The sequence below is a fragment of the Denticeps clupeoides genome, chromosome 12, assembly GCF_900700375.1.
Source record: "Denticeps clupeoides chromosome 12, fDenClu1.1, whole genome shotgun sequence".
Lineage (NCBI taxonomy): Eukaryota > Metazoa > Chordata > Actinopteri > Clupeiformes > Denticipitidae > Denticeps > Denticeps clupeoides.
Genome location: NC_041718.1, coordinates 10699030 through 10715957, shown reverse-complemented (window position 1 = coordinate 10715957; position 16928 = coordinate 10699030). Strand labels below are relative to the sequence as shown.

General features: G+C 42.0%; 1 protein-coding gene and 1 long non-coding RNA gene across 2 annotated transcripts in view; both read left to right on the top strand.

Moving 5' to 3' along the window:
* LOC114801333 (uncharacterized) overlaps positions 1-9943 on the top strand; it is a 43357-nt gene extending 33414 nt beyond the window's left edge. Inside the window, exons 2-4 of the long non-coding RNA XR_003751486.1 lie at positions 9391-9567; positions 9677-9752; positions 9846-9943. This is a non-coding gene — a long non-coding RNA (uncharacterized LOC114801333). The remainder of the gene's footprint in view (positions 1-9390; positions 9568-9676; positions 9753-9845) is intronic.
* A 3107-nt stretch (positions 9944-13050) lies between these two features.
* LOC114800826 (purine nucleoside phosphorylase-like) lies at positions 13051-16647 on the top strand. Its single transcript, XM_028998640.1, has 6 exons — positions 13051-13152; positions 13796-13959; positions 14565-14668; positions 14997-15172; positions 15251-15441; positions 16031-16647. The coding sequence occupies exons 1-6, from the start codon at positions 13130-13132 to the stop codon at positions 16270-16272; spliced, it is 900 nt and encodes a 299-aa protein (XP_028854473.1). The 5' UTR covers positions 13051-13129; the 3' UTR covers positions 16273-16647.
* Positions 16648-16928: the final 281 nt, after the last annotated feature.

Below are 16928 nucleotides of genomic sequence, written 5' to 3'. Positions count from 1 at the left end.
ACGTGCCAGTCCAAACGCATTGTCTACAATCCATGTCTGTCTGTGCAATGTTTTTTTATGTGGCATAATGAATTATTCTGAGCCAAGATTGTGTTAATATATAATAGAACAAAGGGGTCTAAGTGGCAGTGTCTTTGCCCTGAGGATGCCTTTGAAATCACTCAGTTTCAGGAAAAAACAGAAACTCCGTGCTGCCAAGAAGCTGTCAGCCATCTGCACACATGGCATCTGAATCCAAAGCGAGAGATCTGAGTGAGAGAAGTGGGGGTAAGCATTTTCCTCTTCCCCTTTTTCCTTGCCCTCTTTTTTTTTTCAAAGTATTCTTTCCAAGCACTGCGCCCGTCCTCTGACAGACTCCCGAATCTTTCATCAGACGTACTGCACGAGGCGCGTCGAGCACTTTGACTTTCACCCTCTTTCACATGCCTGCGTTTCAACTCCATCACTGGGGCTTCTTAATTAGGGAGAACAGTGGAAGTTGAAGCATTATAAAGTATCAAAAGATAAGTTCCGTAAACATTTTACACTTCGTATAATGTTCACAGCTTTTTTTATTTCCGAAAATTTGACATTAAAATATAGGATGGAAGAAATGCTGTGATGTCTGTGAACGAATTTTGTCCCCAATGGAAGTGGCTCGGCATGAGAAGGAGTAATAATCATGGGAGTCCTAGCAGGATGTATTGTTTTGCGGTGATATGGGATGAGGAGGCCCTTCCTCATTCAGCTTGGGGGAAAAAAAAGAGAGAGAAACCCCCTCTCTCTCTCTCTCTCTCTCTCTCTCCGCTCTAATGAGGGAGAATGGCGCTGATGATTATGCTTCCCGTTTGCTCCTTATCCAGCCAAAAATCAGCCTAAATTTTACACCCCACAGCGTTCGATCTCGCTGCTCCACACTCGCTGCTCACGCCCGGGAATTATTCATGAGGTATCAAGGAAACCAGACCTCAGCAGCATTGATACTCGCTATCATTGTGCGCCACAAAGGGAGAAAAGCCAGGGAGGCAAAAAAAAAAAAAAAAAAACTTCTGCCTCTATCGCACATTGTGCTCGAAAATTAAAACAGAGCCCGTGGCTGACTCATAGGGGGGGAGCGCCGCGTTTTGTGAGAGATGCGCCAGTCGCCATAGCGATGATCAAATCACTGGGCGAAATCAGAGCCCCTAGGCTCTGTGTGAGCCCAGCACCCTTCTTCTGCTGTGCAAAATTACTGTGGTTATATTTATTACCAAAACAACGTGAGCACCATCAGACCATGGGAAATAAAAAAGAAATGATCCCCATTTCAATTCCGCCCTCCTGGAAGTGTTTTTCCCTGAATATTCAGGGGGCCTCAGAGGCCAGAGATTGGCGGGGGAGGGGAAAATAAAGTATATTTATTCCAAAATGATGCTGTGCTGAAATCCTCTACGGGGTGTCACACCTGTGCAGGAAGCCTCATCCTCATTCCTCACACCTCGGCCTGACCCTAAAGAGAAGCCTCGGTATTGCACCTCACCCGGGGGTGGCCCCCTTTTTTTTTTTTGCTATTATCACCATTGGACTGTGTGTGATAGTGGTGGAGGTTGAATATGATGGTGGTGCCTTTATGATGTGCATGTGAATGAGGGCCAGGGGGGAAGTTCTGGGTGCGAGTGTTAGAATAAGTCCTTTAAGTTTCTCAGTGGGCGGGTTAGTATTGAGTAATCACTGCTTGAGTGCAATTGAACTGGCCAGTCAATGAGGGTTTTGCTGTGAGGCATTCTATATGACTGAGAAAAACATTAAGCACACAAAGCAGGCATGCTGTTTTAACTAAACTAAAAAAGCTTTCAAAATGAAATTCGTACCAGTCTACCTATCCTGCTGAACAACAACAATGAAATCACAATACAAATATATATGTAAGATTCATTTATCTGTTTGTAAATACTTTTTTTTCATGTTTTGCTTCATTTCTGCTTCCCTCTGGGACTGGAAGGAGTGTTTGGACCTAAAAATTAATTTAACTAGCCCACAACTAACTACTCGCATGTAATTTACAAGATTTATCGACACAGAAGACGTCAAGTGTGTACATTGTGTTATGTTGGTGAATAATTGGTGAAAGCTTGTTATTTATTTTGTGAGCAGTGTAAATGTACATCTCTGCGTTTTAATATTTGTGTGTTTGTTTGTGTGTGTGCTGCAGCAGACATATTATTCATAGACTCTTATGAGTCACTCTTATGAAACAGATGTGATGGCCTGCTAATTCTCCCACCATCTCCCCCTGTTGTTGTTGCCATGGCGTCCTTGGGTCCAATTTTTTTTTTCATGTCGCGTCACGGAGTGCAGCTCTGCGCCGAGGCTCAGCGAGCCAGAAACGTGAGTGACAACAGACAGAATCAAGATGGCAGTCTTCCAGCACTGTCGCTCCTCCTCATATTCCTTCTCCTCCTTAAAAAAAAAAACGCCCTCTTCCCCATCCCCATCTGGTTCCCCCACACACACCTCCCTCCAGCCGAGGGCAGGGGGAACGGGGGGATTTGGAGAGGAATTGGGGCAGATAGATTGTGAAAAGCATGACAGCTGGAGCGGACCCTGGGTGGTTCCATGTTGTTAATCTATGCAGTGTCTTTCTGCTTTAATTGTTCCCATTTCCACCCCATCAGCGAAATGGCTGCTGAGGTATCGAGTGTGCGCAGGAACCTCTCTCACCTCTATTGAGTGAGGGTATGTCTTCACTAAAGGAAATAAGGTGTGGGGGGCGCACAACCACAAATTTACTCCCTGGAGTTAAGTGCGGTATCTGTTCTCAGCACCCCAACACTTAGAACCTAATCCATAATGTCTAACACCGCTGCTCTTGCAAGATTACTTTCAGAAGCAAAATTCAGGGACTTTTTTTTTTTTTTTAGTACAGAGCACATGAACCTAATGCTGAGTTCTTGAAGCACACTGTTATATATGACCAAGTAAATTATGCAGTTTTCCCCTAGCGCAATGCTAATTTTGAAAATGTTATTTCTCAAAGTCAAGTGCAACATTATTTCCTCATTAACATCCTAATCAATATGCACATGACAAATGAAGACAAATATCAGGGAAGTGGCAGCAGCGCCAAGAGATGTTGACCTCGACTCATTCCATTTATCTTTTATAACGCCCACTCCAAAACGAATACATTTGTATAAACCTCCATATGACTCAGCCAGGATTTTTTAAAGCAGCTGTAGAGTTGTCTGAACCCTCGGATTCTCTTCTGCGGTTATGTCACTCTGCGGTGGCCAGTGCTGACCCCAGCGACCCCTGAAGCTCCAGAGATGTGGGGATCACCAGCTTATCTCCACCGCGACCTCCCATGAGCCATTACTTCTGCAGGGATGGGTTTCCTTCTGCTGTTCCACTCAGTGGGACAGTAGTCCTCCCATCCGTCCCACCCCCACACTTCACCACAGGGCCAGGCTGGGCTGAGCACGTCTGCCCTGTATCCCTCCATCGCAACCTCCTCCACACACCACAAAACGATCTTTACCCCGACATGGATAACCAGGTGCTGTGTGTGTGCAGTGGTCACTACGGATGTGTGTGTGTGAGTGTGCGTGAGGTTGAGGGTAGGTGAAGGTTAAATGAGGTGAGAGCTCGTGTAGGTGAACTCAAGGTGTCAGACTTTAAAGGAGGCACAGAGGTGAAGATTCACCCCTACCCTCGCATGATCTGACACTGGAGGCTTTTTTCCACGAGAACTTTTGAAGTGTGTGATGGAGTGTGAATGTAATCGCATGTGTCAGCATATGTGAGGAGCACACACACTCACAAGTCAAACGTGTGCATTTATGAGATGTTAATAATTCACATTTACCCATGTTCATTTTTATCAGCCGCTCTGATCTCCATTCACTAATTACAGGTTCACTCCCACTGGAGCAGCGCAGGGTCAAGTGTATTGATCAGGGGTCCACTGGTCAGACTTCGACCATCCAGACCATCCAAACCTTTCCCTGATGAAGCTGGGACTGGCAGCAGGCTGATTGAGGAAGACTGGGGTGTGGCTGCACCATTGGCTGATGCCAGTGCCCCATCACTGTTGTCATGACCTCAGAGCAGATGCGCCCAAGCCCTGATCTCATTAACCGTTTGCTCTGATGCCCCTGTGGAACCAATAAATGAATAGTGAATCCACCAGAAACGTGACAGCGTTTACCCAGGCCAGTGCTGAATAATTGCTACCAATTTCAGTTTATTTGGAATAAATAAAGTGGAAGTAGTTTTTTCCAACTGAGAACCTTAATTACTGTCCCCAGGAAAGTCAAGTATGTGCCACATTTCCTACTCATACAAGTTTTAACTGAGTTGTGGTTGCAATACACTACCAGTCCAAATTCTGGCCACACCTACTCACTTACTGAAGACACAGAACTATGTGATAACACATGTGAGGTTATGTAAAAATAAATCAATAAAATAGCAAGGTAAAAATTTGAGTTTCTCCAAAGCAGGGAGCCTTTGCTGTGATAACAGCAATTGACACTTTGGCTTCTCTCCACCACCTTAAGTTAGACAACAGGGATGGTTTTCAATAGTCCTGAAAGTTTATTCTGAAAACGTTCTTATCATTCACTATCATTAATGAGTATCTCATGAAGGGGAATAAAGCAGTCACAAAGTAAAAAGGATTTGTGTCTAAACCTAGTGTAAGCTCAGAGGTGTCTTCAAAATGAACACAAACAAGAAAGAGCTGCTTAGTCGTGTCGGTGTCTGAAGGAAGATAAACTAACTGCACAGTTAGTGCACAATCTTTAATGATATTTTAGATGGGATGATGATTGACAGCTCTCACACAGGCTTCTTCCTCATTCTGTACGAGTTAAACCTGCGCGTGTCAATATGTCACACACACAAACATTTCTATTTAAATAGTGAAAGTGAAGTGATTGTCCATGTGAAACACTGCAGCACAGCACACGTGCACACAACGAAATGCATCCCCTGCTTTTAACCATCACCCTTGGTGAGCAGTGGGCAGCCATGACAGGCGCCCAGGGAGCAGTGTGTGGGGACGGTGCTCTTTTCTCAGTGGTACCTCCGTGGCACCTTGGGGGATCAGGATTTGAACCGGCAACCTTCTGATTACTTAACCGCTAAGCCACCACTGTATGCTTTTTAACAAGACCTACACTTAGAACTGAGTAAAATATTCCACTTTCTGTTTTTTTTTAAACAACTCAATTTTTAAAAGTGTGTTACAGTGAAGAGGTGTAGCAATCTTTCAAACCCATCACCCAGTACACTTTCATTCGTTTAGGTGGGTGAAAAACAGCCCTCACTGCGCAGTGAGTGCAGGTGTGAAACAGGGTCTGTGAAACATTTCCTGTGTGTCAGAGGATTTCCGGGATTGGGTGACAGACTGGCTGTGTTCATGGGAAAGAAAACCCACTTAGAAATAATTGTACACATTTTTGAAGGTGAAGTCTGACTAGAGCGTCGCTAAACACAACTCGGGCTCCAGCTCTCTCCGGCAGACTATTAATTTTGATGCATTTTGTTTTCTTTTAATCATCGCTGGTGTGATCCCAGCCTTCTTGAGAATAATGAATTATTAAAAAACACAGAATCGTGCACCCATTTGCTGATCCATTATTCATGAGCGCATAAAGGATTCTGCATTTGATCAATTGTGATTTCAAATTGTCAGCCAAAAGTGATGGAGGGGACAGTTTTCAGAGAGGAGGAGAGTAAATATGATTAAATGTATTTCATGTTTGGGGCATGATGGCTTATTTTTTTCATGCTCTCACATAAATCGCCCTTCCCTGCATTTTTTCAGTTCAGTTCAAAAAGTGAAGTTTCAAAACTTTCTGTATTATTCTGATGGAAGTGTAGCTAATCAGTTGCTGAAATAAATGCATGCAGTTTATTTATTTATTGCTGTTTTTCTCTTAGCTTGACAACTTGGTGGTAAGTTTAGGCATTGGCACCATGTGACAGAAATGCACAGAGGAAAATAGGCTGTTTTTGGGACGATCTTGCTATTCGCCTGGGAAATTGTAAACAGCCTTACAATTATAAGAGAGAAACTCACCATTTTCAGTTATGACAGGAAATAAGGGCTGCCACCTTTCATCGTATGCTGTTTGCTGCTTTATAAAAAATATTTTGTCATGGCATGTTCCATCTGTGACACTATTCCTCAATGGCCAGTAATATCAGCACTTTTTACACCTTCAAATTTTTTATGAGCCTTTTTGATACTGCAAATAGCTGAAATAATTTCTGGGTAATGCAGACAGATGCCAGGGATGCTTTAACATTTTACAGTTGCTCTGAACTCTTTGTTTGCATCACCAGGTAGACGCACACTTCTGAATATAATGTAGTGTCGGTTTTCAGACATGCTCTGAAATGTTCTTCCAACACCAACAGAGAAGTCAAACGTGCTGTTAAAGTCAAAAGTTCTTTTATTTCCTGCTTTCTAGAATCTGCAGGACTGGCGTTTGAAGTGGTGCAGCAAGCTGAAGATTTAGTGACATCTGCTGGCCAATGTTAGTACTGCCCGGAAATATGACCTGACCCCCCCTATTGTGAATTGTTGCAACGTCCTTCTAGGTACATCAAGAGGGGTTTGTTCTAACTTTTGGAGATGGGAGAGGGATATTTTTTGAAGAGACAGAGCGATGAGGATAAGAAACGGGAAACAGGTGGATGCTGGCAAACACAGCGAAAGGCAGACAGGAGAAGGGAATAAATAGATAGTTAAAATTACATGGACGGGAGACAAGGAGAGAGGGCTGAAGGTGATGCTGGCTCGCGGAGCTGGAAGGGCTCCAGTACGCTGCGAGAGAGAATGGGTCTCAGTTGGCACCAGAGGAAAGAGGCTTTGCACAGCAGGGCGTCCCAACCACGGAGGACGAGACCGCCATCCTGCCCCCCCCATCGCTTCCTCCCCCGTCCTCTGCACAGGCCTCCCAGCGGCGTGCTCCTCTCTCCTGAGGCGGTGTGACAGCAGGATTAGATGCCAGGAGCCTCTCCGCTCTTCGCATTCCTCTGATCTTCAGCAAACAGAAATATGCCTCTATGTGTGTGCACGAGGGTGTGCAGGCGTTTACCTGTGATTTGTGTTTCTGCTATATACACATGTTCCGACACATGGCCTGGTGAACTGACCTCCTATTGACCCTGTATGTGTTTTTCTGCCATAAAATATACTGAGTTTAGCTCAAGGTGGGTCTTTAGTGCCAGTTACAAGCCTGTCAGCACCTGACACGCAAAGACGCACGAATACACACATGCTGCGTACACAATAACACCCCTGCCAGGATTATTTGTGAATAAAAAAAAATTTTGTTAGCCACCCCAGAATTCCCATTACTCCCTTAATGGATATGTACAATAGATTATGAAGGTCTTCCTGTTCTACTTCCCTCTGTATATATTTATGAGAGAAACACCACCACGGTTCCAAACCTTTTTAAAAAGAACTTGTGCATTTTGCATAATATACAGGCGAATAGGATAATGAAGCTTAAATCCAGTTCACAACGTGCATAAAGACTCATCCCATGCATAATGCAAGACTTCAACTAAGGTAAATGCTAGCAATGATCCATTTACAACTTTTAGTTTTTAAGTGCATAGTCATTAGGACACCAATCCAAATTTTATGTTTTTTTTTAAATATTGGATAAAACAAACTTTACGGAAAATACAGGGTGTGTGTGCATATAGCATGCATGCGGAGTGTGGCTGTTTTTTCATGTTTTTAGACAGTCTGTCCCCAAAATTAACAGCAGTTGTCTTATTTGGTTTCGTTTTAGCAGTCAATACATAAAATAATACTATTCATTATAGGATATAAAAAATATTTATATAACATTTGGACAAGTAGGTATTTGAAGTACCTGTGAAGGGTGTGGTCAGGAAGTAGACACATCTGACCAAGGCTAGCAGGATGGAGATGCTGACTGCTTTACTAATCCAAACCAGCACTAATCACTGTAACAGAACAGCTCAGCTTTCACCACTGTCACCCCTCTGCTCACCACAGAAGGCTGAATGTGTGTTTGTGTGCATCCATATCCATCTGTGTGTTTGCCCTGTTCTTATGTAAACTGGGTAGTTTTCCATTTTTTCCATTTTACATTATATCTATCTGCGCATACATGTACAGTCACATGTGGGTGTGTGTATTTCTGCATGCTCCTCTCTCCTGGCAGAACGGGGAAAAATGTTTCCATATCTCAGACTGACAGAGCGACGTCCCCCACTGCGCGTTTAGCTGAGCGTGACTCCACAGCCGTCCCTAACGTCCCTCCCCCCACTCTGTTCCTCATCCCAGCAGGGGTCCCATTATCAAATGCACCCGGCGCGGTCTCATCCACCCCCCAACCCCCGCCAACACACACAAACACACACACACACACATACGCTCCAATCCCTAATCCTGTCTGACATTTCCACACACGTTCACGGAAAAAAAAATTCTGGACGAGGATCCTGTTCCATCTTCTCAAATCTTCCACATGAGCAGGAACTTGTGTTCAGGCTGAACAGAGTTTCCCTCAGTGTATGCCTGCTCAGAGGAGAAAACAGGAGAAATATCATCATCAGAACACTGACACAGACCTAATACAGCATGATCATCAGTCAAAACTGTCATAAACAATATATATTGTTCTCCATTTTAGATCACACAGCAATATTTTATTTAATAAGAAAAAACAGTGACACACATGACGTCTCCGGAAGGAAAATCAAGTTTAACTGTTTTAGTAAATTTATCAGGTACATAAAAGATAAGTGTATCTGTGGGTGCATACACAAATATTCACAAACTGCACCAAACAGCAGAAAAATAACCACGGTACTCATGCAGGAATGGGGTCAGTATCTTCATATCGGCAAGAAAAAATCAAGTGACTCCACACACGCATAAAGTACACATATTTAATATCAAACTCTGCCACACACCCTCAAGTGTGTCCACAATGTGTGGGATTACCTAGAGTTGTCACTAATCTGTAATAATCTGCAGACAAGGCAGCACGCATTGCACACGGGGAATAATTTATGGTCTGAAGAGGGGCTTATCACAAACACAGATGACCGATACCAAAAACAGAGCATCTGAGTGGCAAACCGGCATACAAATCCCTTTACTGTACAGTAAAACAAAGCTGCCAGATTACATTATGTGTGTACGAGTGTTCGGCTGCTGTATCTGTGATTCTCCTGTGTTCTCTAGGCTCAGCCACTAACTGATGGACAAAGAAAATAAGGTCACGTATGTTTTGGCACGGTGTCCCAGTGTGAGTTTATATGATAATGTAAAAAGACTTGTGTATTTGCATGCATCTGAGGGAAACGCAGTGTAGAGCTGCACTTATACTAGCATGTGTGTATGTAATCTTTTTGTTCCATATCTCTTTGCAGACACCCTGTCTTGAGGCTGGCAGTCAAGGTCCCAATTAATGGCAATTACAGCAGCGGCATCCTGATGGAGAGATAAGAGCACAGTGGAGCACTGACACCAAAGGAGATGTGCTGCCAGACCTCCAGTTTTTTTCTTTTTTGCCAATTACATCATCTATAATGCAGTGATGTTGTCTGGTAATATATCTATTTAGAAAAAAGTATTGCTTTAATTACCCCAAACTGTACAGCTCAAGACTACATGTGTGTTCTGAAGAGACTGTGTTTTGTGACTATTTATAATTAGAATAATGCAATGCTTGGCATGCTGGTGGACAGAAGCTCAGACTTAAATCTCCCAGTCTCAGGCGACTTTTCACATGGTAAGTGGCTGTATGTCTGTTTGGCTGATTGTATGTCTGCTGGCCAGATCAACACACAGCAAGCGTCTCCATCCTCCCCAAATCTGATCCCAGATGCTCCGGTTCTGTCTGGCCACTGCCCTTCACACACACAGCTTGTGCACCTTGGCTGTCCTTGACTCCTGGCACCCAACAGTGCAGCCAGATGTACGGTAAGTGTGTGTGTGTGTGTGTGTGTGTGTGTGTGTGTGTGTGTGTGTGTGTGTGTGTGTGTGTGTGTGTGTGTGTTGATTAAGGTCAGCTACCTTAGATTCAGTATCTGACCTTCCTACGGCCTTGTAAAAGGTCAGAGGAGAGTTTCTTTTAGTGCTATACTCCTCACAAGGTTACCCATGTGAGATGTGTTTATATTCTATTATTATAAATAAACAGTTATATGAGTAATTTACATGTGTAAATTTGCATTTATATATTTAGAATATATTTAATAAACAGTGTACTATATATCTCAATTTATTAGTAAATTCAGTATTAATAGTGAGTTAATATTATAATGTAATTACTGTAAGCATATAATAGGTGTGCACACATGCTTGTGTGTATGTTGTTTCAGTATAGGATAAAATATATTTTTGTAAATTAATATTTTATGTAAGACCAAAAAACAGCTTTACATACAAGGGGTTTGTCCTAGATGAAGCACAGCTTTACATGCTTTACAAAGATAAGACCAAGTTAAAAGCAATAAAACAATAAAATAACAAGGTAAAATAAAATGATTGAAGAATTGAAAATGAACAGGTCACACGATGGCATAGCGGTTAGTGTTACGGTCTACATCTCCAAGATCGATAGTTTGCTGCTTTCCTCTTGGTTATCTGGTTTCCACCCAAAGGCATGCACACAAGCTTCTGTTTCTGCTTCTCTAACAGATGGAAGTAATGTAACTAAAAGATGAATCTCCAATAGATTTCTCAACTACCCGGGGTATGTTAAGAATCTTCTCCTAGGTCAGACGTTCTGCACACAGATCCAACAGATTCTTAATCGAACCGAGATTGTGGGAATTTGAGTCAACATCCTTGAACTCTGGACAGGGGACAGTATAGGCACACAATCCCGGCAGTGGGATCAGTGGGGGCCGGCAAGAAAAAAAAGATTTCATGCCATCTCATACACTTCTACATGAAAAGTACCATGCTCAGAAACCTGCAAATTCCCCATAACTACGATGTGCACATTGTTTTCAGTTAATCTGATATTTTGGGGGGTTCTTGCCTTTTTATAATAGAATCCATTTTTCAATTGAAGTCAGGGCTTTTGTCCAGACGACAGCTATTAGCCAGGGTGAATGACTGGTGTAATGAATTATGAATTACATTCATAAGAAATAGGTAATGATGTTATGAGGCAGATGAACTGAAGGTTATCAGCACAGGGCATTGTAATGGCCAGCCCCAAAAGATTCAGATATGGGACCATGGTCATCAGTGAATTTAATCAAATTCACATGATCCTCCTGTTTCGGACTCACACTGAGAGTTTGTGGATCACGTGAAATGCCTGAAACTGCTCTAACAAGAAATCATATGTCTGTTGGGAAAGATGATGTTGATGAGGATTGTTTTGTAAAGGAAGGAGATTTCAGGTGTGGAAGTCACCCAGTACTTCCACATTTACTATTGAAGAAAAGTTTTCCTTTTTTGGAATATAAACTTCTGTCCGACGTCACATGATGAAGAAAGTCACTTGAGGCTACGAGCAAAGTCACATGCACCTCACATGCTACAGATTAAAATCCAGCCAGAGACAGTGGGAGAAAGAGAGAGAAAGGGAGACAAACTACCAGCTGCTCGTCCTTAACCAGATTAACTAATCAAGTGCCAAGCATGCTGCACTCATTACTCCCACTCATGTACCCCTCACATGAGCTCCCTCAGGCCCGACTCAGCATTCCCCTTCCATCCTGACGGCTCCGTTCTCTTCTTCACATGGCACCTCAAACCCGTTGTGCTTTCTGCCAAATAGTGGTAATACAAGGCTGGGTAATACAAAGACATCCTCAAAGGGCAAGAATCAGTCTATGACTTGGACCTATTATTAATATAAAATATTAAAATATTACACTCATCCAGGCGTTTCATACATGCACATGCCAGTGTGAATGGATGAGGGACTACAAAACATGAGGTGGCAGCCACCATCGGTTTGGAGCCAAACCACTCAATGTTTGTTAAGATTGGCAATAGTTTAATATCAGTTCTATAGGTGACAGGGAACCAGTGTGGTGATCTAAGAACTGGAGACGACCCCTCCCATAACTATTCCCTGTGTTACTCCACTGACTCAATTCTTTAGTTATTATTCCACCATATTGCATTGCTGCCTGTCTGTATCCTGCCAGGATGACAAGGCTTTTATTTCATGCACTGCTGCTGTTGATTACTTCTGTAACAAAAAGTGGTTATTCGTGAATCAGAAAATGCATATGCTGATTCCTGTTGTGTTAGGGGTTAAATAGTAAATTCTGAACAGGTGAGCAAGTTCATTTTTCACAAGGGGTTTCTCATGATCTGAGCATTTACCCCATTTATCATTTGTCCAGAGCAACTTACAATCAGTAGTTACAGGGACAGTCCCCCTGGAGCAAATCAGGGTTAAGAATCTTGCTCAGGGATACAGTAGTAAGTGGAGTTTGAACCGGGGTCGTCTAGGCTACTACCACCCTTAAATAGCCATGGGTTTGTCTTACTTCAATTTCAAACCTACCGATCTTGTGAGGTACCAAAATTCAATTTTACCTGTCCCGTGCTTTAAATTTGAGACAAGGCACTGTCTCATTGTAGTGGTGCACTGACAGTCTTCAGATCCTTTGTTAACCTTTTCAGTAGCAATGTTAGGAAAGCTAAAAAAGCTATTTGCATTTTGAATAGAGTTGTACAGATTTCTTTTAATTACATAATTATATTATATAATCATATTATATAATGTGCTATTATATAAACATATTTTAGAAATACAGTACTGCTGTATGCAACTTTGTGTATGCAAAGTTTTCAAAATTTCACAGTTCATTCTGTATTTGATAACTTTTAAAAATGTTATCCCATGGTCTGAAACTGTCTAACTCACTAAGTGGTTCACATTCACCCAACGTGATATGAGATCTAATCTGTTATTTAAAAAAAATGAACACACCTCTCCACAAATCCACATCTGATAGGTGACTCAGATTTACAACCAGGCGCTGCAACCAATCAGCAGCCCTGTTGGGAGCATCAGCCCAACCTTTGCTGTATATAGGCAGAGTAAGGAATGTTTTCTCATTCATAAAAAAAGTCTCCTAAAAGCTTGTCATTAAACCACGGAGGAAAGTTGTGAGTCAGAACTCATAAGCCATGCTGAGCAAAGACCAAATCAGGTAAGTTTTACCAACACTTTTATAACACTACTTTTAAATAGTTTAAATAGTATTTAAATTGCGTTTGTGTGTTTAAAGAGGACATGTTTACTTGGAAGACGTATCAGGTGCTTGTGAATGCAGCGTGTGTTCATTTGTGCCTGACTTCATGTTTTCTTGCAGCACATTAAACCTTAAGAGTCCATATTTCTTCTTTCACAAATTGTTTAGTTTGTTCTGGAACTGAGTTTGTGTTTCCATGATTCCATACAAATCATCATGATCATGCTCTGGCCTTAGACTGGCACAGACACCTTATTGAACTATGGATACCATTTTATTTCACACGGCTCCGTAACATGTTCTAACCTAAATTTACTGTAAATGCCACACATTGGATATCTTTCTTTGTGTTTTTGTAGTATGTATGTGTGGATGCCATATGTCTATGTGCCAATGTTGGCTGTATGTATCTATCTATCTGTGAAAATCTCTGATGTGGTGTCCGAAACGATGCTTTAAATGACTGGAATTGTCCTGCACACCGTGCCATTTACGTCAGGGAACACGTGAAATCCTCATGAAGAATGCCTGAATGCTGCTAAATGTCTCTATTCACTCTGTCTTTGCTGAGTCTTCCTCCGTCCTCTCTCCCTCTCTGCAGTCAATACGATTACCAGCAGACAGCCGAGTGGCTGCTTTCTCAGACACAACACAGACCCAAAGTGGCCATCATTTGTGGTTCGGGACTGGGTCTGCTGGCAGATGGACTTGAGAGCCAGAAGTCCTTTAAATACGAGGACATCCCTGGTTTTCCGAAGAGCACAGGTAAGCTCAACAGACCAACTCGCCAAAACCCTAAACATGTCACAGGCACAGCTCATTGTTTCCACAATACAGCAAGTTTTATTATTTTGTAGTCTGAACCACACCCCTTGGAGTGATCATATTTCGATAGAAAGTTGCTGATTATTAAGAAAGGCACGAAGCCTCCAGTGTTAGGAATGAAAACTAAGTGCTTAATTTATTAGATTACTGCAAACAATTCAAGCTCCTTTTTTTTAACTCTTTTTTTCATTCCCATACTTGCAGGCTAATGTAGTTATCATACACATTATACAAAAATGCACTACAAGCCAAAGGTTAGCTTTTTTTGATTTTTTGGAAAACAACAATTACACAAAATTACACACAAATAACATTTGAAAGTAGTTGTTTCAAAATATATCTGGAAAGGATGCAACGAATCTGCAAAAGGTGTGGTTAATTTTGATGAAACTCATACATCAGCTTTCACACCCATTAAACTGTTTTATGTCGTTGTACTTTAAAACCAGCCAGTGGTCTTGTGATAATAAAAAAATCTTTCTTTTTAATAAAATGGGACCTGAGGTCTATGCATATAAAATGTGTGCCTGTGTGTGTTATGGCAGTGCAGGGACATGCTGGTAGGCTGGTGTTTGGAGAACTCCAAGGGAAGGCCTGTGTTTGCATGCAGGGCCGGTTCCACATGTATGAGGGATATCCGCTGAGCAAGGTCAGTGAGAGGAGTTTACACCACTGTCAGTGCACCAAACCGCTACAGTTCGGCAGTGTTCAGGCGATTTTACTTCTTCACCACAGTCACATGGTAAACAGCAGGGCACCGTTTGTGCCCTCAATGCCTGCTTTTGTCTGTCTTATATAAAGCTTTTGCAAGTCGATTACAGTGCCAGTACACAAGTCGGATTACAGAGGTTGAACCCATGCAGGAGATTTTTTATTTCCTGTTCTGCATGCAGTTGACTTCATCACTTTAATTATCTTTATTTTTAATAATTATTATTATTTAATTAAAGAATTACATTTTTTGCTTTCTATTTTAGGTCACATTTCCAATAAGGGTGTTTAAGCTTATTGGTGTGGAGACGCTCATAGTCACCAATGCTGCTGGGTCACTAGCTGACAGCTACCATTGTGGTGACATTATGATAATTAAGGACCACATCAACTTCCCAGGATTTGCAGGGTTAAACCCACTAAATGGACCCAATGATGACAAGTAAGGATTCAGTTTTACAGTCAATATTAATAGCAAATGCTTTGACACTTTGACATTTTCATGTCACTTCATTTCCAGATTCGGACCTCGATTCCCCCCCATGTCCGGGGCGTATGACAAAGGCCTGAGGCATCTGGCACGGGACATCTGTAAGAGCATGGCCATCTCAGAGTTTGTTCAAGAGGGTGTGTACTGTATGGTCGGAGGGCCTAACTTTGAGAGCATCGCAGAAGCCAGATTCCTTCACAAGCTGGGGGTTGATGCTGTCGGTAAGATTTACTGTGGAAAATTTCTTCTGTGGAAAATTTAGAGTGCAGCTTAGTCTTAACTGTCTTGCTATGTTATGTTCTGAAGCACTTTAAACATTTTTTACATGAACATTTTCACAGCATTTAGCCGCCCTAATCCAGAGTAGTTACAGGGACAGTCTACCTGGAGACACTCAGGGTTAAGTGTCTTGCTCAGAGACACAATGAATGGTTAAGTAAAGTTACTATGAAACACTGCAGCACAGCATACGGTGACACAACAAAATGTCTCCTCTGCTTTTAACCATCACCCTTGGTGAGCAGTGGGCAGCCAAGACAGGTGCCCCGGGGAGCAGTTTGTGGGGACGGTGCTTTGCTCAGTGACACCTCAGTGGCACTTTGGCAGATTGGGATTCGAATCTGCAACCTTCTGATTATGGGACCGCTTCTTTAACCGCTAGGCCACCACTGCCCCAACGAAGTGTGGACCAGATACAAAATAATAAGATATTCACAATAAAAAGCTATGATTACAAAAATGGTTACAAAACTGGAGACTGTGACCATAAACCCAACAGTCATCACTGTTTGATACTCTTTATTATAACAGGCATGAGCACAGCCCCAGAGGTGGTGGTGGCAAGCCACTGTGGCATGAGGGTTTTTGGCCTTTCCCTCATTACCAACAAGGTGGTGAAGAGCTATGAGGACACAGAAATGGTCAACCATGATGCAGTGCTGGAGGTCAGCAAGATGCGCTCAGAAACACTGCAGTCACTGGTCACCGAACTGGTGGGCCGCATGGACATCAACAACAACACTGCACGAAGCACAAATGAATGTGTCCAATAAGCTATTTTCCCACTGTTTCCACATCATATTGACTGATAAGATGGACATAATAGGAAACATTTCTCATCTTGATGGATCTTTTCTGTTAAATATCATATGCTGAGACAAAGCTCTATTTGTTTTTAACATGGGAGGGTGGATAACGTTCATCAAAAGGTTAGGTTATATTCTTCTAGATGTTTATTTAAAAAGATAATATAACAGTACATTTACATGAAGGGTTAAATGCATGCTTTTATATTAAAGAGGCTACATTATGCTGAATGTATCATTTGCAAAAAAACATTTCTGTTGCAATCACTTTATTTCAAAACTACATTATTTCATGTTAAATGGTATCTAAAATTGTTCAATAAAATATGCTTTTAGTATAAAGATGTGTTGTTTCTTTAATTGTCATTGGGATTAAATTTCATGAATCATTAAGTTACTTTTGATTTGGTATTAATGGTAACAGTAAAGTCACAGTGCACTTCTTGTAAGGAGTTTAGGCCCGAATAAACAGAAAGAGAACAAGAGCCACCTTTCCCTCAAATACCTACATTTCCTATTCAAACCTACTCCCGAATCACTAATTACGTAACCTAGAAGTTAGGAACTGATGAAAACGTGAAGGTGGGTTGGTCATCTGCACTTTTGGAACACGATGGGCCACT

What these genes read in the sequence shown, in the direction of transcription:
- LOC114800826 (XM_028998640.1), top strand. Translation starts at nt 13,130, where the DNA reads ATGCTGAGCAAAGACCAAATCAG. An exon ending in CTGAGCAAAGACCAAATCAG is followed by an intron (nt 13,153 to 13,795) that starts GTAAGTTTTACC and finishes CCCTCTCTGCAG; the next exon opens with TCAATACGATTACCAGCAGA. An exon ending in AATGGACCCAATGATGACAA is followed by an intron (nt 15,173 to 15,250) that starts GTAAGGATTCAG and finishes CTTCATTTCCAG; the next exon opens with ATTCGGACCTCGATTCCCCC.